Source organism: Coenobita brevimanus, chromosome 65, assembly GCF_032717465.1.
Source record: "Coenobita brevimanus isolate Jiangsu-jjx chromosome 65, ASM3271746v2, whole genome shotgun sequence".
Lineage (NCBI taxonomy): Eukaryota > Metazoa > Arthropoda > Malacostraca > Decapoda > Coenobitidae > Coenobita > Coenobita brevimanus.
This window is the reverse complement of record NC_137018.1, coordinates 44,858,668-44,878,869: the sequence shown is the minus strand read 5'-3', so window position 1 is coordinate 44,878,869 and position 20,202 is coordinate 44,858,668. Positions and strand designations below refer to the sequence as shown.

At 41.0% G+C, this 20,202-nt stretch overlaps 1 protein-coding gene across 1 annotated transcript in view; it reads left to right on the top strand.

Moving 5' to 3' along the window:
• Positions 1–20,202, top strand: part of LOC145405080 (uncharacterized) — a 193,457-nt gene that overhangs the window by 127,509 nt on the left and 45,746 nt on the right. Inside the window, exons 15-19 of the mRNA XM_080276590.1 lie at positions 242–366; positions 2,819–3,056; positions 3,678–3,797; positions 4,735–4,911; positions 17,218–17,385. Of these exons, the coding sequence (XP_080132716.1) occupies positions 242–366; positions 2,819–3,056; positions 3,678–3,797; positions 4,735–4,911; positions 17,218–17,385 (828 nt within the window). The remainder of the gene's footprint in view (positions 1–241; positions 367–2,818; positions 3,057–3,677; positions 3,798–4,734; positions 4,912–17,217; positions 17,386–20,202) is intronic.

The window sequence follows — 20,202 nt, the reverse complement described above, 5'->3', positions numbered from 1 at the left end:
ATCAGGTTTGGGGATTTCTGTTGGAAGGTTTTCCTCTGCTAAGTAAAATTATTTGGCAGTAGCCAATATAGAAGGTGTGAGTGAGACAACAGATATGAATAGGGTAAGACTGATTCATGTTGCAAAGATGTACATTTTACATCTGTTCTGTTACTGAACGAAAGATTGCTATATTCTGATATTCCAGCATCAAGGTGATATTATAGACATGATATTATGATGACTTTATGTTTCCACACAGGGTTCCGAGGGCCCAGACTTGGGAAGGCATGACTTAGGTCACCCAGTGGTCCGTGAGGGGGGACCACCACCAAGATTTGACCAAGATGATAGAATGAAATCACCCTACAAGCAATCTACAGACATGTGAGTGTGCTCTTAACTTGCTTGTGAATTGTGTTTAGTATCATCTTCATCATCCCACCCTAGTGCAGGGTGAGGAGTAGCAATGTCCAGACAGCCCAAGTATACCCAATCCAGTGGCCTTTGATTCTTTCATCCTTGCATTAAAAAAATTAAAAAAATCATCAAGCCCCCGGAATCCTGGCTGTATCTGATACACGAAAAGACTCACCACATTATGTAGCTTCACATAAACGTATCTGATAGAGTCCCATTTATCGTTATTAATTTCTAAACCTTACGGAAAATCCGTGCGGAAAAAATGCATTCATGTGAAGCAGCCCAAAGGAAAAGAAGTTCTTTATGGCCTTCTTGGATTTGGAGAAAGCAAATGGCAGAGTGGATGGACAAGGGATGTGGAAAATATTAAGAATATATACCGTGTATGGAATAAATGGGAAGCTACTGAATGCCATGAAGAGCATGTATGAGGGTGCTGGGGCTGCAGTGCGTGTTGATGGTGAATTTAATGAATTTTTCTGTCTAAATGTTGGATTGAAACAGGGGTGTGTCATGTCTCCATGGTTGTTCAGTTTGTATGTAGATGGAGTTATAAAAGAGATATAAGGTAGGGCAGTGGAGTTGGAGCAACCCTAATGAGATAAGGCATTGTTTGGAAATTTCATGTTGTTTTGTTTGCAGAAGATACTGTATTGTTGAGTGAAGACAAAGGGGAACTGCAAGGCTTGGTGAGTGAGTTTGGGAGAGTTTGTAAAAAATGGAATCTAAAGCTGAACTTATGGAAGAGTCTTGTGGTAGGTGGGGGGTGCTCACCATCCACTTAGTTGACGTAGTGCTGCTCTCGGGTGTCTACCCTTTCCTCTTTTCCTTCAGTCTTTGCTTCCTTCCTCTCCTGTCTTTCCTTCATTCTTTACTCTTCCTTCTGCCTGCAGGTAACTTCACACTCCCTCTTCTTTCTTTCTTTCATTCTTTCCTCTTCCATCGGCCTATGGGTGACTGTACACTGAGTGACAAGCCAAATGGTTTCCTGTACACCAGGAAACCATTTAATACTTAAACATATAACCAGATTATGGTGCCTGGTGGTTTAGTGGGTGATTAAGGTGGTCCAATTAGATTGAGCCGGTGAAGGTTTATATCCAAGGAGAGGTTGGTGTTTGTTGCTCACATAGTGCCACTCAAGGATGAGTGAGGCTGGTCACTCTCATCTTAAATGTCAGGACCAACTTACCTAGCCCTGGGCTCCTGTGCTCTTCATGGGGCAACATAGGATTGGATGATGGATGGATGGTGTAAAGTTATGGTCTTTGAGAGAAATGAAGTCACTGAATGCACAGTGAGACAGGATGGTGAGGAAATGGAAAATGTGAGAGCATTTAAGTACTTGGGTAGTGTGATGAGTAAGGATGGAAGGGTAGAGGATGAGGTGCTTGAAAGGGTACAGCAGGGAAGAAAGGTTGCTGGTTCATTGAGAGCAGTGATATGAAACAGGTAACAGGTAAGTGAGCATTGTTTCATTTCATTTCTGTGGCTACAGTGAGAAGATGGAAGAAGTTCAATGAGCTGTTGCCTCTATTATTCTCTCTCTCGTCTGTGTGTGTGTGTGTGTGTGTGTGTGGAGAAGCTTGAGCATCCCAGTGATCAATGAAGCTATACTAGTCAGGTGCTACCATACTAGGCAGGTTCATTGTTAGGGATCAGACTAAAAGTGTTCCCCTCACAGTAACTACCTGAGCCGGTTCTGTGAGGTACTTGTATGCAGGCTCAGATCTCCTTCAAGACCATTTTGACTAGTTCTTCCATGCCACTGCTCGCTGGTGCAGTGGTAACGTTCTCGCTTGCCAACTGGTGGACGGGAGTTCGCGCTTTGCTCAGGTTGCGAAAAGTTTCACTGACGAAGTGAGTGGTTACTGTCCCCCATGAGCAAGAGGACGGGTGTGTGCGTGTGTGAAGGTCACAGCCTTGCCCTTAGATCGGACTATATGAGCTCTCGGCTCCCTTCCGGGTGGGTAAAAGCTGACGATCACGACCATCAAGTGATCCTGACCGACCCGGTGAATTACACACACACACACACACACACACAAATATATGTGAGAGTGGCCATCTGTTCATTGTAAACAGATTATTTCACATCCCATAATTGTAGTAATGTTGATTTATGACTGTTCATTCTGTCAATATCCTACAAAAAACAATCTTTTGTTTATACAGTTGTTAGTGAGGGTGAGCGTGTGTCTGTGTGGTCTGACAGTGGATATTTAGGGGGGGTTATGGCTGCATACTGATTTTTTTTCCCTATGTGTACTAAGGCGAGTTAGGAGTCATCTTCCCGTGCAAAACATGTTTAGCACATTTTGGGTACAGGGAGATTGAGGGTTTACAATATAGTAAATGTGAGTACTACACATTTCACGCATTATTATTATTATTATTATTTTTTCTCTTCCCTCAGACCACCACCTCCAAGCATGGACGTCCCAAAGAACAGTGGTGGTCCCATGAACATGGACATAGTTGAAGACTCATGTGATAGCACAAAAGAGGAAGAGACTGAAGAAGTTGAGGCAGAGACGGTGGCCATTGAGGACCTTATACATGTGCCAGGCCGATTTATGCGGCCCCCCAAAATGGTCATCATCCTTCGAGGGCCCCCTGGATCTGGGAAGACAACCATGGCCAAGATGATCAAGGTACTCTTGGTGACTGTGTTAAATACCACATTATTCCACTGTGATGATCACTGAGATGCAGTGGCTGCAGACAGAATTTTGACATCAAAACCACAAGGGAGGTCAATACAAGTGCTTGTTTTCATGTTTGTTTTCTTTTTTTTTTGTTTTTAACCCCATAATGATCTTTAACCCCAAAATGGGTATAACTTTGTTTTTCTTATTCTATGGTGTATTGCATACCAAACTGTCGTATACTGGGTTGTGATTGTATTGTACTTTTTATGCTGCAGTCTTGTCTTGAAGATTTTTTGGAGAGATGAAATTCTTATTTTATTCAAAGGACCATAATTCACAGACCTATTCCTTATGTTTTGATACAGTAATAGGTACTGCAAATTTGAAGCTCCATTTGACCAGACTACTGTAATTGATGTACTATAACAACATCCCCTTTTATTTCTACAACTTATGGAGGACTTCCCTGCATTAAATAAAATTATCTGTTGTAAACCACAGAATGTGAAGGATATCTGAGGGCTAATGGGATTAAACTTTGACTTTAAGATGGTGTAGCATTAGGCAGTGAAGACAATACTGTATTGCTGAAGTAAAGTTTCCTTTGCATGGTGTGACCCACAGGATCGTGAAGTTGAAAATGGAGGGAGCCCACCACGAATCTTGAGTCTGGATGACTACTTCATGGTGGAAACTGAGAAGATGGTGAATGACCCAGAGTCTGGAAGAAAAGTGAAAACTAAGGTATGAGCTCAGTCTTCAGCAGGAACACTTTTTTTTTTTTTCCTAATGTGTGCATAGCTTAAGGGGGGCCCAAAAATTCCCAGAATACTGTAGATTGATAACATGGGGAAAAGAAATACCAGTACTGTACTTCCCTGTTTCGTCATTAGGTAGCAATTGCTTGCAGCATGGTAAATCATTCTGCCACTTGGTATCACACGGAGAGGGTCCAATCCATTTTTCTTACATTTTTTCTTTGTTCCTGCATGTTGACTGCCGTGATTTTCTTCCTGAAACTGCTGTGGCAGGTATGAATGAGCAGAGAGAGCATTTGGGGTGGGGGGAAGGGGGGACTGTGGCAGAGGCACTGACTGAGTTTCCTCTCAAGGAGCAGGCAATGAAAGAAGAAGTAAGAATGGTAAGTGCATTTTAAGAATGGCAACATGTCAGTCCAAGACCTGCCACATCCTGGCCATCCTTCAACCTCTTGAACAGATGAAAACATTGAGAAATATAGGCAGTATTGGAAGATTGTCATCTCACTATTGCTGCATTAGTGGAAGCCACTGGCATTTCTCAGAGTTCAGTCCAACAGATTTTGACACAAGATCTTGGCATGGATCAGTTAGCTGAAGGATTGTGTGGGTAAGATTGAAAGTTGGACTACAAATGTGGGCAATTGTGTGTGTGTATATGCCAATGCAAGATCATGCAAGTTGAGTGAAAGAAGTTTTGGATAAATGTGGAAGTGTACATGGAAATGTTTGAAAGAAATTAGAGTGTTTTTTATTGGAGTTGTGAATGGATAAGTTTTGTATGTCTGGTACCTTCAGGTCATCCATAAATGTCTAAAAAGGTTAAAGGGGCATGTTTAAACCTTTGCACACACACATTTTAATAATACAGCCTTAACAGCATTAGCATCTCCTGAAGCATTTCTTTTCCTGCAATCTGACAGTTCATGGAGTATGAATATGAAGCTGATATGGAAGATGCGTACCGTGCGTCGCTTGTTAAATCCTTCAAGAAGCAGGTTGATGATGGCTTCTTCCCATTCATTGTGGTGGACTGTGTCAATGACCGTGTTGGACATTTCTCAGAAATTGCTGCATATGCCAAGAAAAATGGCTTTGAGGTAAGTGCTTCGAATAAAGAACAGAGTAGATTTTGTTTAAAGTAGAATTGATGTAAACATTAGTACTGTGGCCCCTTCAGTTACGTGGCTAATGTATGATTGAATTTTACATGGAAATCAAATCGCACAAGTGTTACCATAGAAACCCGTGTTATATGGGTGATTGGTATGGTGAAAACCAAACATTTTCCCAAAGTCCCCCTTTTGGCCCACTTGAAAATTTTTGACCCCCCTCTCCTCCAGTCATCCATTCATCATCCAATCCTATGTTGCCCCATGAGGAGCATAGGAGCCTGGGGCTAGGCAGTTGGTCCTGACATTTAAGATGAGAGTGACCAACCTCACTCATCCCTGAGTGGCATTACGTGAGCAGTAGACCCCAACCATCCCTTGGATATAAACCTTCACTGGCTCAATCCGATTGGAGCACAATAATTACCCACTAAACCACCAGGTGCCAAAATTTGGTTATATGGTTACCACCCAGCATAGTAAATGGTTTCCTGTACACCAGGAAACCATTTGGCATGTCACTCAGTGTAGAGTCACCCACAGGCAGAAGGACGAGGAAAGAATGAAGGAATGAAAGACAGAAGAGGGAGTGTAAAGTCACCCGTAGGCAGAAAGACGAGGAAAGGCTGATGGAAAGAAAGACAGAAGAAGATGGAAGGAAAGAAGGATGGAGCGGAAAGGGCAGACACCCGAGAGCAGCACTACATTGAGTGAGTGGATGGTGAGTGCCCCCACCTACCACCATCCTCCAGTCATACCTAATATTTATTATGGTAAACATACAACCTTTAGGAACATGACTGGGCATAAAAAAGTGTTAGAGTGTACAAAGTAGTAAGTAAGCAGTGATCACTTACATGACAAGCGTTGGAGCGATGCTCGAGTGTTGGGAGGGGTGTATCTGAGACTGAGGGGCTAGTGGAAAGGGAATGAGCATTGCCTGTAGCCCCTTGAAGGATAAGGCTAGACCTCAAGCCCCTCAAAGCCACCCCTTCCATCGTCATCCCTGTTGGTGCCTGACAGACCATGTTTTGGGGGGCTGGTTTCTCGGATTTTTCCCATGCGAACTAGATTCTTTCCTACATAACAGGAATTAGGGTAGGATTTCTCTCTCCATGAAAGGGTGAAAATCACAACTGGAACCCATGTAATTGAAGGGGTCACTGTAACATACTAAGCTGCTCATTTAATATAGTGAATTTATGACTTCTTTATTAGGTTAACTAAGAGTTTTTTAAATGACAAAGGCAAATGCATGGCTTCAGGTAAATGGAGTTCCTGTAGTTGTTGTTGACTCACAAAACTTTATACTGTATTTGAGATACAATACATAGGACAGTTTTGTGAAATTAAGATAGTACACCACAGCTGGGATTGCCAGCCTGCAGTTAGCTATAGAGCCTTTCTGGACAGCATTAGCTCCCAGCTTAAGTGTTGAAACTATTGTTTTGTTATATTATTATATTTTAATTCTTCTTCTTCATTTTTCACCATAGAGAGGAACAGCAGATACAGCCCTTTGAATGGAGAATTCAGTTGCCTCCATGACGTACTAACAGAGGAAAAATCTATCTGTTTGTTTATATCTGTCTGTGTATCTGTATCTATGTCTGTAAGCAGTATATACAGTAAACTCTCAGTTATCTGATGTAATTCGGCCAAGCCCTATCTTGGTTAAAGCTAAACTCCAGATATTGCATAGTATTCCCCATCAGCTCATTATGCAGCTGCGAGCCAGATATTGCGTTACAGACATACCCGGATATTCAGTGCCCTAATAACCGAACACTCACTACACAGAACAGAAGAAATTGGGGAACATTTCCACAGTCCGAACGGCCGATTAGCAAGTCCAAACACTCCACTGCTCATTAGGTTTGAAATGCGCATCTGAACGCGGATGTGGTGGCGCGTGCAGCTCTCCCTGTCCTCCTTCCATCCCCTTGCTCTCTTCCCCCCCCTCCCTGGTACCTCCTACATCCTCTACCATGCAAAGTGCTGCCAGGCATGTCCCTTTCTGTCCCCCCCCCCACACACACACTTAGCAGGCTGCCTGCCTGGCCTGCACGCGTCCACTCTCACTGTGTCTGTTGTCTTGAACGCATCTCAGCATTGCACCTCCCACCACCTTGCCTTCTTGCATCACCATGTGCTGCACCACTGCCATCACCACCCCCATTCCAAAAAGTCCAGCTTCAAATTCTGTCCAACCAGGAAAATGTCCCCCCCCCCTCCCCACCCCCCACCCCACTTTTTTTTTTTTTTTTTTTTTTTTTTTTTTTTTTTTAAGATATTTTTTGTTTGTTGTCAGTAAATTGCCATAGCCTGTTTGCATGTGATATTTGATGTCCCATTTTTCAGCAGTTGTATTGTTTATGATGATAATATTACTTTTGTAATTTATATATATTTACAGTATATATATAAATATATAATATATGTACTGTATATACTGTATATATATATATATATATATATATATATATATATATAGTATATATAGATAGATAGATAGATATAGATATATATAGATAGATAGATAGATATAGATATAGATAGATAGATATATAGATATATAATACCAATACACCAATCCTGTATGAGACAGCCTTAGCATGTATTCAATATGGATGGTGGGTGTTAGCGCCGTAGTGGTGACATGAGGAGGTGTAGGAGGACTACTGGGCCTTGGGATAGGTCACTGCCTCCGAGAAATAGGCCATGAAGCCTTTGCCCAGAGTCGGACACATAAAAAAATATATATATATATATATATATATATATATATATATATATATATATAATATATATATATATATATATATATATATATATAAGGGCATCCGGTCATAAAATGCTACATGCTCCAGTCCAAAAGTCCTCTACCCAGAGGCAACGCCTTAGCCCTTCGGGGATACCCGGTGTAAAACCAAATTATTATTATTATTATTTTTTTCCACCTTAGACGATTCCGGTGCTGTTCCTCCATCACATCCCCACACTGACTTCCTCATGGCTGACATTAAAATTTCTTCAGCTGATGTATTTTCTGCCATCACAGGCCTCAGTACTAATAAGGCATATGGGCCTGATGGAGTCCCTTCTGTTGTTCTCAAGAACTGTGCTTCTGTGCTTACATCCTGCCTAGGCAAACTCTTTTGCCTATGTCTTTCAACTTGTACCTTTCCTTCTTGCTGGAAGTTTACTCTCATTCAGCCAGTCCCAAAGAAGGGTGACCATTCCCAACCTTCTAACTATTGTCCAATTGCTTTAACATCCTGTATCTCAAAAGTTTTCAAGTCAGTTCTGAACAGAATAATTTTAAGGAATCTTTCCTATCACAACCTTCTTTCTGATCGTCAGTATGGGTTCCGTCAGAGACTCTCCACTGGCGATCTTCTCACCTACCTTTCAGACTCCTGGTCATCCTCCTTTCGGGACTTTGGTGAAAGCTTTGCCATTGCACTTGACATCTCAAAGGCTTTCGATCGAGTCTGGCATAAATCTTTAATTTCCAAACTGCCTTTTTACAGTTTCTATCCTTGTGTCTGTTCCTTCATCTATAGCTTCCTTTCTGGTCGTTCTATAGCTGCTGTTGTAGACGGCCATCGTTCTTCTCCCAGATCTATCAACATTGGTGTTCCTCAAGGCTCTGTCCTATCACCAACTCTCTTCCTTTTGTTCATCAGTGACCTTCTAAGCTGTACATCAAACCCTATCCACTCTTACGCTGATGACTCCATCCTTCACCTTTCCATTCAGCTCCCGCAATGTCCACCTCAGCAGTTACTTCAGCAAACAGGGGATGAGGCTATGGTACACCTGATGTCTGACTTGGCTCGTATTTCTGACTGGGGTAAAAGTAATATTGTTTTGAATGCATCAAAGACTCAGTTTTTACATCTATCAACCTGACAAAATCTTCCACAGGAGTAGCCACTAATGTTTAATAATATTCAGCTTAATCCTGCATCGTCCTTGAACATGCTTGGGGTTTCATTTACTTGGGACTTATCTTGGAAAGATCATATTACATCTCTTGTAAATCTGCCTCCAAGAGAATAGGTATGCTGAGCCGACTCCATTCCTTCTTTACCCCTGCATAATTGTTGACTCTATACAGTAGGCTCTCGATCTTCAGTTACCGTATTTCGCGGCATGTAAGACGCAGCATTGTGAAAGACGCACCCTAATTCTGGCAGGGCAGTTCTGTGAAAAAAAAGTTTGCCCCAACCAAGACTGCAGTAAGGTTTCTTGATAAGAGCCATTACCACACAGATACACACCTTTCAGAATCTATTCATTACTGATCATCAGCCTTTGGTTTCTTTTTTTTTTATATACAAAGAATGGTACAGGAAGAGAAAACAATGCCCCTTCTTGACAAAACGTAACTGATATGAGCCACTATCACTTAGATACACATTCACCTTTCAGAGTCTATTCAGTACTGCTCATCATCCTTTAGTTTCTTCTTTTATGTACAAAGAATTATACAAGAAAAGAGAAAAGAAAACAAAACCCCGTCTTAACAAAACGTGACTTCAAACCACGAAGCCATCGCAACTTTGTTGATAAATATGTATCAGTAAACTGATATCAACACTGTTTTTAATATTTTATAATTTAAAACCTCAAATGAAGTCAATAAACTCTATTCTTTCATTCACTGACGAAAACATGAAGTACAATGAATGTTCACATCAGTTCATTTATCCTAAAAGAACCCCGTCATATTCCACACCTGTTACGGAATTTCCTCAAATTGCCTTGACTCAAGCACAATATCAGACTACTACCATCATTAATCATGCACTCTAACTAACCTGTAATTACCTCCACAAATAATATAAAAAGGTAGCACTAGTAAATGCACAAATTACAATGTTTCACAACCAAAGTTCAATATAGCAAGGCTGCTTGGGAACAGGATAGACAGCTGTTTTTACTCTCTTCTCTCAGTATCACTCCTTCACTGTCAGCTATGTTTGCCTTGCAGCATCAACAATTAAAAATGCATGCTTCACTGATCATAATTTACTATAAACATTCATTTCAAAACATACTAAGTATGGTGAAAACATCCATTGTTACACCTTAGTAACACTGCTGCCTCCCAGTCGCTAGACAGCAGTCTCTACCCCTTCCTCTCAGTATCACTTCCTCACTGTCAGCGATGTTTCCCTTGCAGCATCAACAGTTAAAAATACGTTTTTCACTGATCACAATTTACTAAAAACAGACATTCATCTCAAAACATGTCGAGAATGGTGAAACTATCCCTTAGCAACACTGCTGCATACCAAGCGTTAGACAACTGTCTCTACCCTCTTCTCCCAGTATCACTCCCTTACTGTCAGCTGTTTTCCTTGCAGCATCAACAATTAAAAATGCATATTTCTCTTATCAGAATTTGCTAAAAACAGACATCCATCTCAAAACATTCGAGTACTGTGAAAACATCCATTTGTGGTCTTAACACTGCTGCCTCCTAGTCACTATGGTACACACACACGCACACATGTACACACCACATGCAACATTCGCTCGCCTCTGAAACATTTACATCAGTCAGTTTTGGAGTACCCAGTGGCTTTATTATATGCCAAACACATCAAAATGTATTTGGTTGTTCAATATAAATATCATCACTTAAGGACATGAAACATCTCAAACAATTTATTCATCCAAACATCGTCAGTGCAAGACTAAAGGTGTACAGCACCATTGATCCTAAATTTTCCTTGGTTGCATCTGTCATGATCATCTAAAACTTATATTCACTTCATATTACTGACATGGTGAAAATTTCACTCGTCTTCAAATCCTGAGAATTCATCACTACTTCCCCCAAGTCCTGAAGCATCACTGGAAGTCATCATCACTGTTTCACTGTCACTCTCATACAGTAAATGGTCCTCAGTACCATCCACTGAATTGCTTATATCACACTTCATACGACTTTAACTTGGCACTCGTTTTAACTGAGCACAGGCGATATTCAGACTTGGGGCATTTGATACAGCCCACATTAACCTCCTCAGTACATGTTTCCTGAACTGAATAAAATCATATGGCGAGCATGAATAAACTACTGTACCCTATAAAATACATTGCTGGGCTGAAGGGATTATAATAAGCGGATTATCAGTTCCCTAGCCTGACTCTTCCCACTCCTACTTCCTTATCTACACCCACACCAAACTCTCACCTACACCTTAGGATTCTGGTCGTTTCGGCCGTAACGTCCAAAATGGCAAACGACTTTACAACCTAACCTAACCTAACCTAACCTAACCAATTTGGACGTTACGGCCTAAATGATCGCCATTGCCGATCATGAGAGCTTTGCTTAGGCAGCAGAGATGCAGAGAGTGAACGTTGTCAATCATTCTGATCGCTTCGTCTGCTAAGAATACAGCAGAAATGGCGGACTCTGATATGAATGCCCGTCAGGCATGCTATTTCAGATATTGTATCAGTTATGCTACTCAGTGAATTTTATCCTATTTTCATAACAAAATACTGTAATTGGGTGTGCCCTGAGTTGCATAGACATTGCTGAAGTACTTCACTTGGCTGAAAAAGTGAAGCTGTAACTTCAGGCAATACTGTTTAACGTTACAACTGTTTTTCCTGTTTTTCGCTATTGGTATAATAAGACTGTTCACTTTTATGATACTCTTGTCAGGCATGAAACAAAATGTCACTAAGAGAAGCCAACCATGTGAGGGTGATTGAATTTCCATATGCGACAAAAATCAATTCTGATGACTTGTCAGGTTCGCTTGCCAGCATCTCTCCAGTATGACTGCTTTGCTAGTTAGTAAGTGGATGGCAAGCAAAGTGGTTATGATTGCCTTTCAGAAGGTTAGCAGACAGTTCACCAGTGAGCTTGCTAGCTTGCTAGAGTAGGGTGTACGCTAGACGCTAACCTGCTAAGTTGCTAAACTGCTAAACCCCTTGACGGTATTGGCCAGATGAGCTGAAAACAAACAGTGAATGCTTTGTATTCTTGATCTTGCGTGTTTCAATATCTGCTGCATATATACACTCACAAAATGTCACAAAAGTAACTGACCTAATTAGGGTTACTGAATTTCCATACGTGACGAAAGTCTGTTTTGATGACTTGGCAGTTTCACTAGCCAGCATCTCTCCAGTATGATTGCTTTGCTAGTTAGTGAATGGATGGCAAGCAAAGTGGTCATGATTGCCTTTCAGAAGGTTAGCAGACAGTTCACCAGTGATTATTTACGTTAGCTTGCTGGAATAGTGTGGATGCTAAACTGCTAAACCGCTAAATATCTTCACAATGTTAACCAGTTGAGCTGTAAACAAACCCGTGAAAGTTTTGTGTGTTTCTGATCTCGAGTGTTTCTTAAATCTGCTGCATATACACACTAGTGTATATTATTTTTAAAAATCAAATCAAATCTGCATACTGTAGAAAACTCTTGTGGTTGCTAAGCAGTGAGATGATCATCTTTATGAGTTTCTTCTCAATGGAGCCAAACTAACCTGCCTCAGTCTAGCGTGCAGGACGCATGGGGATATTTTAATGTAACTTTGAGACAAAAAAGTGCGTCTTACATGCCGCGAAATACGGTAATCATACTTTGATATTTCATAATTCGATCAGACTTGCCAGCTCATCCAAAATTTATGCTTCGATTTCAAAAGTCGTGCTTCGATCACTCAAGCCAGGTTGTGAGCGCAGGTCGAAGCCCATCTGTTCATCTGTCATGCCACCTACTGGCCACTTGGTGAAGCTTGCCTTCATTCAAATGTTTGAAATCTTTTTTGTGATGATGGAGGCAGTGAAAGCATCAACAGCAGTGGCCATGGTGTTTGGGACAAGGATGAGGAAGCAGGTATTCACTCAAGCGGGGTTGGGGTGTGCGCGAGTGATGGCAGCGAGGGTGGCAGTGGTGGCTGGCAACAGTGACTCAACCATCGCCTCGGAACCGGTCGGGACAATGTGCCGTCAAGTCAATTCGCCATCATAACAATAACAAGACAGTTCGCCGTCATTAATGCAGATAGCTATGAGTGATGCTAGAATATAATTCAAAGGAAACTACAGCGAAGAAGAAACAAGTTAATTATTGACTAAAGGTGCTACTAATAAATACTATAATATCCAAAGCCTACGCTATTGAACATAGACTCTGATGGATCCCCCTGAAATATAGTTATTAAAGTATTGATTAATTAATAATATGTATATTATTAGAATGACGGGGAATCGTCTGGGGTGCGAATTGTTCTGATGTGGAATCATCCATGTTTTGACGGTGAATTGTCTTGGAACCCAACACTCACTACATGAGCTTCATTCTTTCTATATTAAAGTTTGTGCAGCCTGTATTTCTTTCTTTTATTGCTAATAATAAGTAAATATGCACTAAATATAAGCAAATATATAGCTGTATTAAGATTTTGCGGGATTAGGGCGTCGGGCTATAGATAGATAGATAGATAGATAAGTGTATACATAAAAGTTGATGTAAGTTCGTCAGCGACACGCCGGTCTCATTTATTTTTTTTCCATAAGTTTATCAACTCACACTTCGATGAATGGCATTTCGATCGTTTTTTTCAGTCCCAAAACTGATCAAAGATTGAGAGCCTTCTGTACAGGAGTTTTATGTGCCTCTGTGTGGAGTACAACTCTCTTGTGTGGGGAGGCTCCCCACATACAGCTCTTCTCAGTAAGGTGGAGCCAATGGCTTTTTGTCTCATTAACTCTCCTCCTCCTGCTGACTCCCTTCAGCCTCTGTCTCTTCGTCACACTGTTGCATCTTTATCTCTCTTTTTTTTTTTTTTTTTTTTTTTGTCGCTACCTCAATGGTCACTGCTCCTCTGAATTGTCTGCATGCATTCCTTCACCTCTACGATGGGTGCATAGCACCCGTCTAGCAGCAAAGTCTCGTCCCTTTTCCATCCAGCTCTCTAATGCAAGGATTAACCGTTACTCTCAGTCCTTCATTTATGCAACAGGGCAACTCTGGAACTGTCTCCCTCTGTCTGTATTTCCTGCTTCCTATGATCTCAGTCTTTCAAACGCAGTGTGTCCAGGCATCTTGAAATGATTGTATCTTGAATTTGGCTCTTTCTTGTATTTTGTTTTTCTCTCGGAAGGAACAATAATTGTGGGCTCATGGCCTTTGGTTCCTTCTTCCTCAAAAAAAAAAAAAACTCTAGATGCGATACCCCGCCTTGACAATGGGGGATAGAAATACCATCATACCTCGTCTTACGATGGCCAAATCCCAGTTTAACCCACCCTGTACCGACTGATTTATTTCAAAACCCATGCTCAAAGCCCGACTTCCCCCCCCCCCCCAAACCTTGGTGGAAAATCACCAAGAAATTGCTCACCTGAGTTAAAAATAGTTTAGGCAGGTGACCCTCTGAACACCTGATAATGTGTTTTCTGTAGCCGTGCTGCTTCTGTCACGACTTCTGTTGTAGGGTAACTGTTGGAAACCACTCAAAATATAGATATTTATTAATTTGGTGCAAATCTACATGTAGTACAAGAATATATTGGTTTTCATACAAAAATACCGTATAGGCAATATAATCGGTTTCATTTACAAACACATGAATATTGCCGAATTCTAGTACAGTTGACTCACTATGACTTGTTTCGACTTGCATTCTGTATTTCAACATACATTATACTTTTCCACAAACATTATACCAGTTTCCACCTTATATAACTTATCACATGTTTACAGGCCTTACTGTTATAGTGAGCCTAGTATTATCTCAAGCACACACAGTATCAGTAATGTACTAAAATGTACTATGGTGTGGTAGAGGAAGGTGTCTTGTGTATACATACCAAAAATTACGCGTGAAATTTTAAAAATGTGCAAACGACGGACCTTGCAATATCAAAACATACATCGTTCGTTCTGGGAACTGAGCATGAAAAAAGATGCGACGTGCATCGTATGTCGTGGGTACGTGGCGGGTTAACAATGGGTTTTGATTTTTTTGCCGATTTTGATGATATTTTAGACTAAAATTGTGTGTTTAGGTTGATTTATAAATGTTTTTACACTTAAATGAATGTGTTTTAACCATAGGTGGAGTGAACATTGTCATTTAGTGGTACAGTTTACTAAGCATGATTTTTTTTCCAGACATATTTGATTTTCAGATTTTATTTGTTGGTTTTAGTGACTTATTTACATGTGGTAGGCTTAGGTTAGCTTTTTACATTTTTTTTTTTTTTTTTAACTGTAAAAGGGCAGTTTGGAAATTAAAGATTTATGCCAGACTCGATCGAAAGCCTTTCAGATGTCAAGTGCAATGGCAAAGCTTCCGCCAAATTCCTGAAAGGAGGATGACCAGAAGTCTGAAAGGTAGGTGAGAAGATCGCCAGTGGAGCGTCCCTGACGGAACCCATATTGACAATCACAAAGAAGGTTGTGATAGGAAAGATGCTTTAAAATTTTTCTGTTCAGAACTGACTCGAAAACTTTTGAGACACAGGATGTTAAAGCAATTGGATGATAGTTAGAGGGTTGGGAATGGTCACCCCTCTTTGGGACTGGCTGAATGAGAGTAAACTTCCAGCAAGAAGGAAAGGTACAAGTTGAAAGACATAGGCGAAAGAGTTTACCTAGACAGGGTGTAAGCTCAGAAGCACAGGTCTTGAGGACAACAGGAAGGACTCCATCAGGCCCATATGCCTTGTTAGTATTGAGCCCAGTGATGGCAGAAAATACATCAGCTGAAGAAATTTTAAGGTCAGCCATGAGGAAGTCAGAGGGGGGAAGTGATGGAGGAACAGCACCGGAATCGTCTAAGGTGGAATTGGAGGAGAAAGTCTAGTGAAGAGATCTGCTTTATCAGTAGAAGAAATAGCTACAGAGCCATCAGAGTAGAAAAGAGGAGGGAAGGATGATGAGGTATAGTTGTTAGAAAGGTTTTTGGCAAGATGCCAGAAGGAGTGGGAAGAATTCAAGTTGGAGAGTTGAGAGGATTTAGTAATGATGAATTTATTTTTAGTAGAGCGAAGAACAGACTTAGCACGATTCCTGGCAGAAACATAAAAAAGATGTGATTCAGGGGTGGGTTGGCTCCGGTACCTTTTATAAGCCCTCTCCTTGTTGCGGACAACATTAGAACAAGCATGATTAACCCTTTAACCGCGGGCATTGTTTTGACCCGACTGGCCCCCCCCGCGGGGGTTCCAGCCAAAATGTAAACAAAATTGAAACCTTTATAACTCTGCACAGAATAAATTTAGAGCAAAAAATAAGGTACCATTAGAAAGTACTAACCTTCGGCTTTGCAATGATGTAGGTTTCATGATTTCGTTGACTATCACTGGATGGGCAGTGCCATTAGAAGGGAGCGATCTAAAATCACTATTTTTCGCTCACACACCATTACCAAATGCCAACCTCATTCTGATAATAATACTATAAACATATATGAACACTGTACATACGATAAACACCCACTGTGTGTTCACTGAGGCAGGTAAAAGGCACTGTAATTGCCCGCACTTCACTGCCACATCAGCGGTGTTGTCACTCACACATCTGGACAGATACTGATGCGTGTTTGGTCAGGAGTGGGGTGGGGGGCCCTGGGGGTGGGAGGTGGGGGCCCGAGGGGTGGGAGGAGGGAGGTGGGGGTTGGCTGGAGTGAAAGAACTTAATAGCTACTCTCCCTTGAAACAGTTGGCGCGCAGAAACAACGCGCGGTATTCAAAATATTCACAAACATTCCAGAATGACACCCACGGTTTGGTCCAGTTTTTGGAATGTCATTCTGGGATGACACCCGCGGTTAAAGGGTTAAACCAAGGCTTTCTTGCATTAGTCAAAGGCAGTTTCAAATTACAGGTTGGAAAAAATTCGGACTTGGGGGGGGGGGATTTTTTTTCTTTTTTTGACCATTTTTGGGTTCCGAGGTCCAGGCCAACAATGTCTGGTAAGTTGGGTGTCCGGAAAGTGTATGTCCGGACACACACACACGCACACACACACACACATATAGATAGATAGATAGATAGGTGTTCCCTACTCAGAGCAAAGTGGCAAGTTTTTAATCTTCAGTTCAAACTGAAATCACTCAAAAATACTATACTGTTCCCCAGACTAACCATTTTCAGTCATATCTTCCATACTGCTTGGCGCTGGTTCAGTTATATGTTGCTTTGCCATTACTTTGTAAGTGATTTTTTCCTTTCTTGCTTCTGCTTAAAATCAGATTTTAAATATTATACTGTACCTCATGGTAGTTTTTTTTTTTTTTTTTCCCCAGGTGTATATAGGAGAGCTTGAGGTAGACCAGAGTGTGTGCTATCGCCGCAATACCCACAATCTTCCCCATGAGCTCATTGACCACATAATCTCCTCATGGGAGCCCACGCCGCCTTCATATACACGTGTCAACCTCACCTCTCTTGCTCAGGATGCTGCCATCCAAGAGGTAGGTATTTAAATTTAGTCTCTGGCTAGAGAGATCAAAGGTTAATGTGTACACACACACACACACACACACACACACACACACACACACACATACATACATAGGTACATATACTTAAAGATTGGGCTATTCGACTCAATTGGTGGAGTTGGACTAATGAGGGTAATGAGACTTAGGTGGTCCAGACAGTGTAAATAGGGAGAGAGATATATTTCACTTTTTCATATGGTACTACCCGGTATATTCTGAAATCACTAATTTATATTGTAAATGAATTTTAGGGATGGCATGCTGAAGGTAAGTGAACTATGATCAATTTTTCATTCCAGTTATTTTCAGAATTTTTTTGAGCTGTAATTTGCAACAATAAAGACAAGGTTAATTGTATTTTCCTCCTCTGTCCCTTGGATATACAATAACAAGCTAAGTGTCATCAATGTTTATCCACCTACCAAAGTAAGTTAGCTGTTTTCATTTATAAAATACTATGATTTTAGACTAATGGGGTGGTTTGACTCAGCCCCCAGCAGCAATCTGACTTGGCACTTTGGAACAATTAATGTGCTGCAACTTCATCAAGTACTATCTGGACAGTTATAGACACTACATCACAGATTTCAAGGATAACCTCCCAGGTACAGACTGGGTACATGGCTTCCTGAAAAGCCATAAAGTCTTACTGTCTTCCTGGATATGTCAAAATATTCGAGGAAGTGGGCTGCTGTCTCTGAAGAGGTCGTAGTGGCCCACTTTAAAAAGCTACAAGACAGCCTTAAGGGAGTACCTCCTGCATACATCATTACCTGTGGCAAAAACCAGCATCACGGATGATCCTGAGAGAAAGCTCCAGATATTCTGTTGTGGTATAAAAAATGCGGAGCGTATCATGAATACGATGAAGAGTTCAACATCCATCCCGTTCTCCATCACTGCCAGTGGAAAGCACCTTAATCCATATGTTGTTTACAAGGCTGAACACTTGTAGTAGTCATGGATTGAAGGAAGACCAATCAACGAATATATAACTGAACTCCTTCTGGCTGGTTCAATTTGAATTGAAGCCCGGGGAGCAGAGAGATGGGTCTCCTGAACGCAGACAACCAAAGGACAGTGTTGGGCAACAAGGCATTGAAGGTTGGAGTGATTTGAATGAGAACTTCGAATGTTTCCCTGAAGGAAAGCCCGCCGAGTCTAACTGCCCCACATCAGATGTTGATAAACATTATTTTTATTTTCATAATATGTTTTATCAGTGTTTTTCTATGTTCAGTTTCATTTTGACATATGAAATTGGTTCATTTGTGTTGCATTATTGATATAGTAAAGCTTTTTAAGTCCCCTAAATGTTGCGCTACAAACCATAGTACAGTAAGACCTCACTATAAAGGACTAATTGGTGCCCAAACCATTCTGAAAAAGCGACATCCAGACCTCCCCCTGCTATCCTGGACTTTTTCCGATTTATCAGACAATAGTCTGGAACGCACCGATGATTTTTAAACTGTCTTCACTGTCACTGCAGTACAGTACTGTATAATACCTTCACAATAATAACAAAGTGGTTTTGCTAATCATCCATCCATCATCCAATCCTACATTGCCCCATGAGGAGCGTAGGAGCTCGGGGCTAGGCAGTTGGTCCCAACATTTAAGATGAGAGTGACCAGCCTCACTCGTCCCTGAGTGGCATTACATGGGCAATCAACCCCAACCATCCCTTGGATGTAAACCTTCACTGGCTTAATCCGATTGGAGCGCAATAATTACCCACTAAACCACCAGGCGCCAAAATTTGGTTATGTGTTTACCACCCAGCGTAGTAAATGGTTTCCTGGTGCACAGGCAACCATTTGGCTTGTCACTCAGTGTAGAGTCACCCACAGGCTGAAGGAAGTGGAAAGAATGAAGGAAAGAAATACAGAAGAGGGAGTGTAAAGTCACCCGTAGGCAGAAGGACAAGGAAAGAATGAAGGAAAGAAAGACAGAAGAGAATGGAAGGAAAGGAGGATAGAGAGGAAAGGGCAAACACCCGAGAGCATATATACAATAATGCAGTAAAACCTCGATATAACGGACTTCAATAGCCCGGAATTCACTTTCATTGGACTCGAGGAGCTACCGGACTAAATTCCTATATATCGGAAAAAGTCCGATAAAGCCAGAGGCAGTCCGGACTACCTGACCACTGCAGCTATGTTCACCAAAATAAGGTAAATAAAAGACACATTTATCAGTGTACAGTACAGTATTATTATATATATTATACCATTTGATTAATGTAGTGAATTTATAATAGTACTGTACTACAATGGTAGATAAAACAGTTTAAAAACCATTCATGCGATCTGGACTAATGCCTGATATATTGGGAAAAGTCAAGATTAGCATGGGGAAGTCTGGATGTCACTTTTATCGGAATTTCGCATTTTTCGGAATGGTTTAGGCCCCAATTAGTTCGTTATAGTGAGGTCTTACTGTACCGTACTATACACTGATAAACATGACTTTTATTTATTTTATTGTGATGAACATAGCTGAAATGGTCAGGCAGTCCTTAATGCTTCTGATTTTATCCTACTTTTTCTAATATATAGGAATATAGTCCGGTAGTCCTTGATTCCGATAAAAGCGAATTCCGGTCTCTTGAAGTCCGCAATATCGAGGTTGTTCTGTACAACAAAAATTAGCCAAAAGTGAGTCGAATAGCCTGATCTTAAAGTATATATATATATATATATATATATATATATATATATATATATATATATACATACATATATATACAGACATACATATATATATATATATATATATATA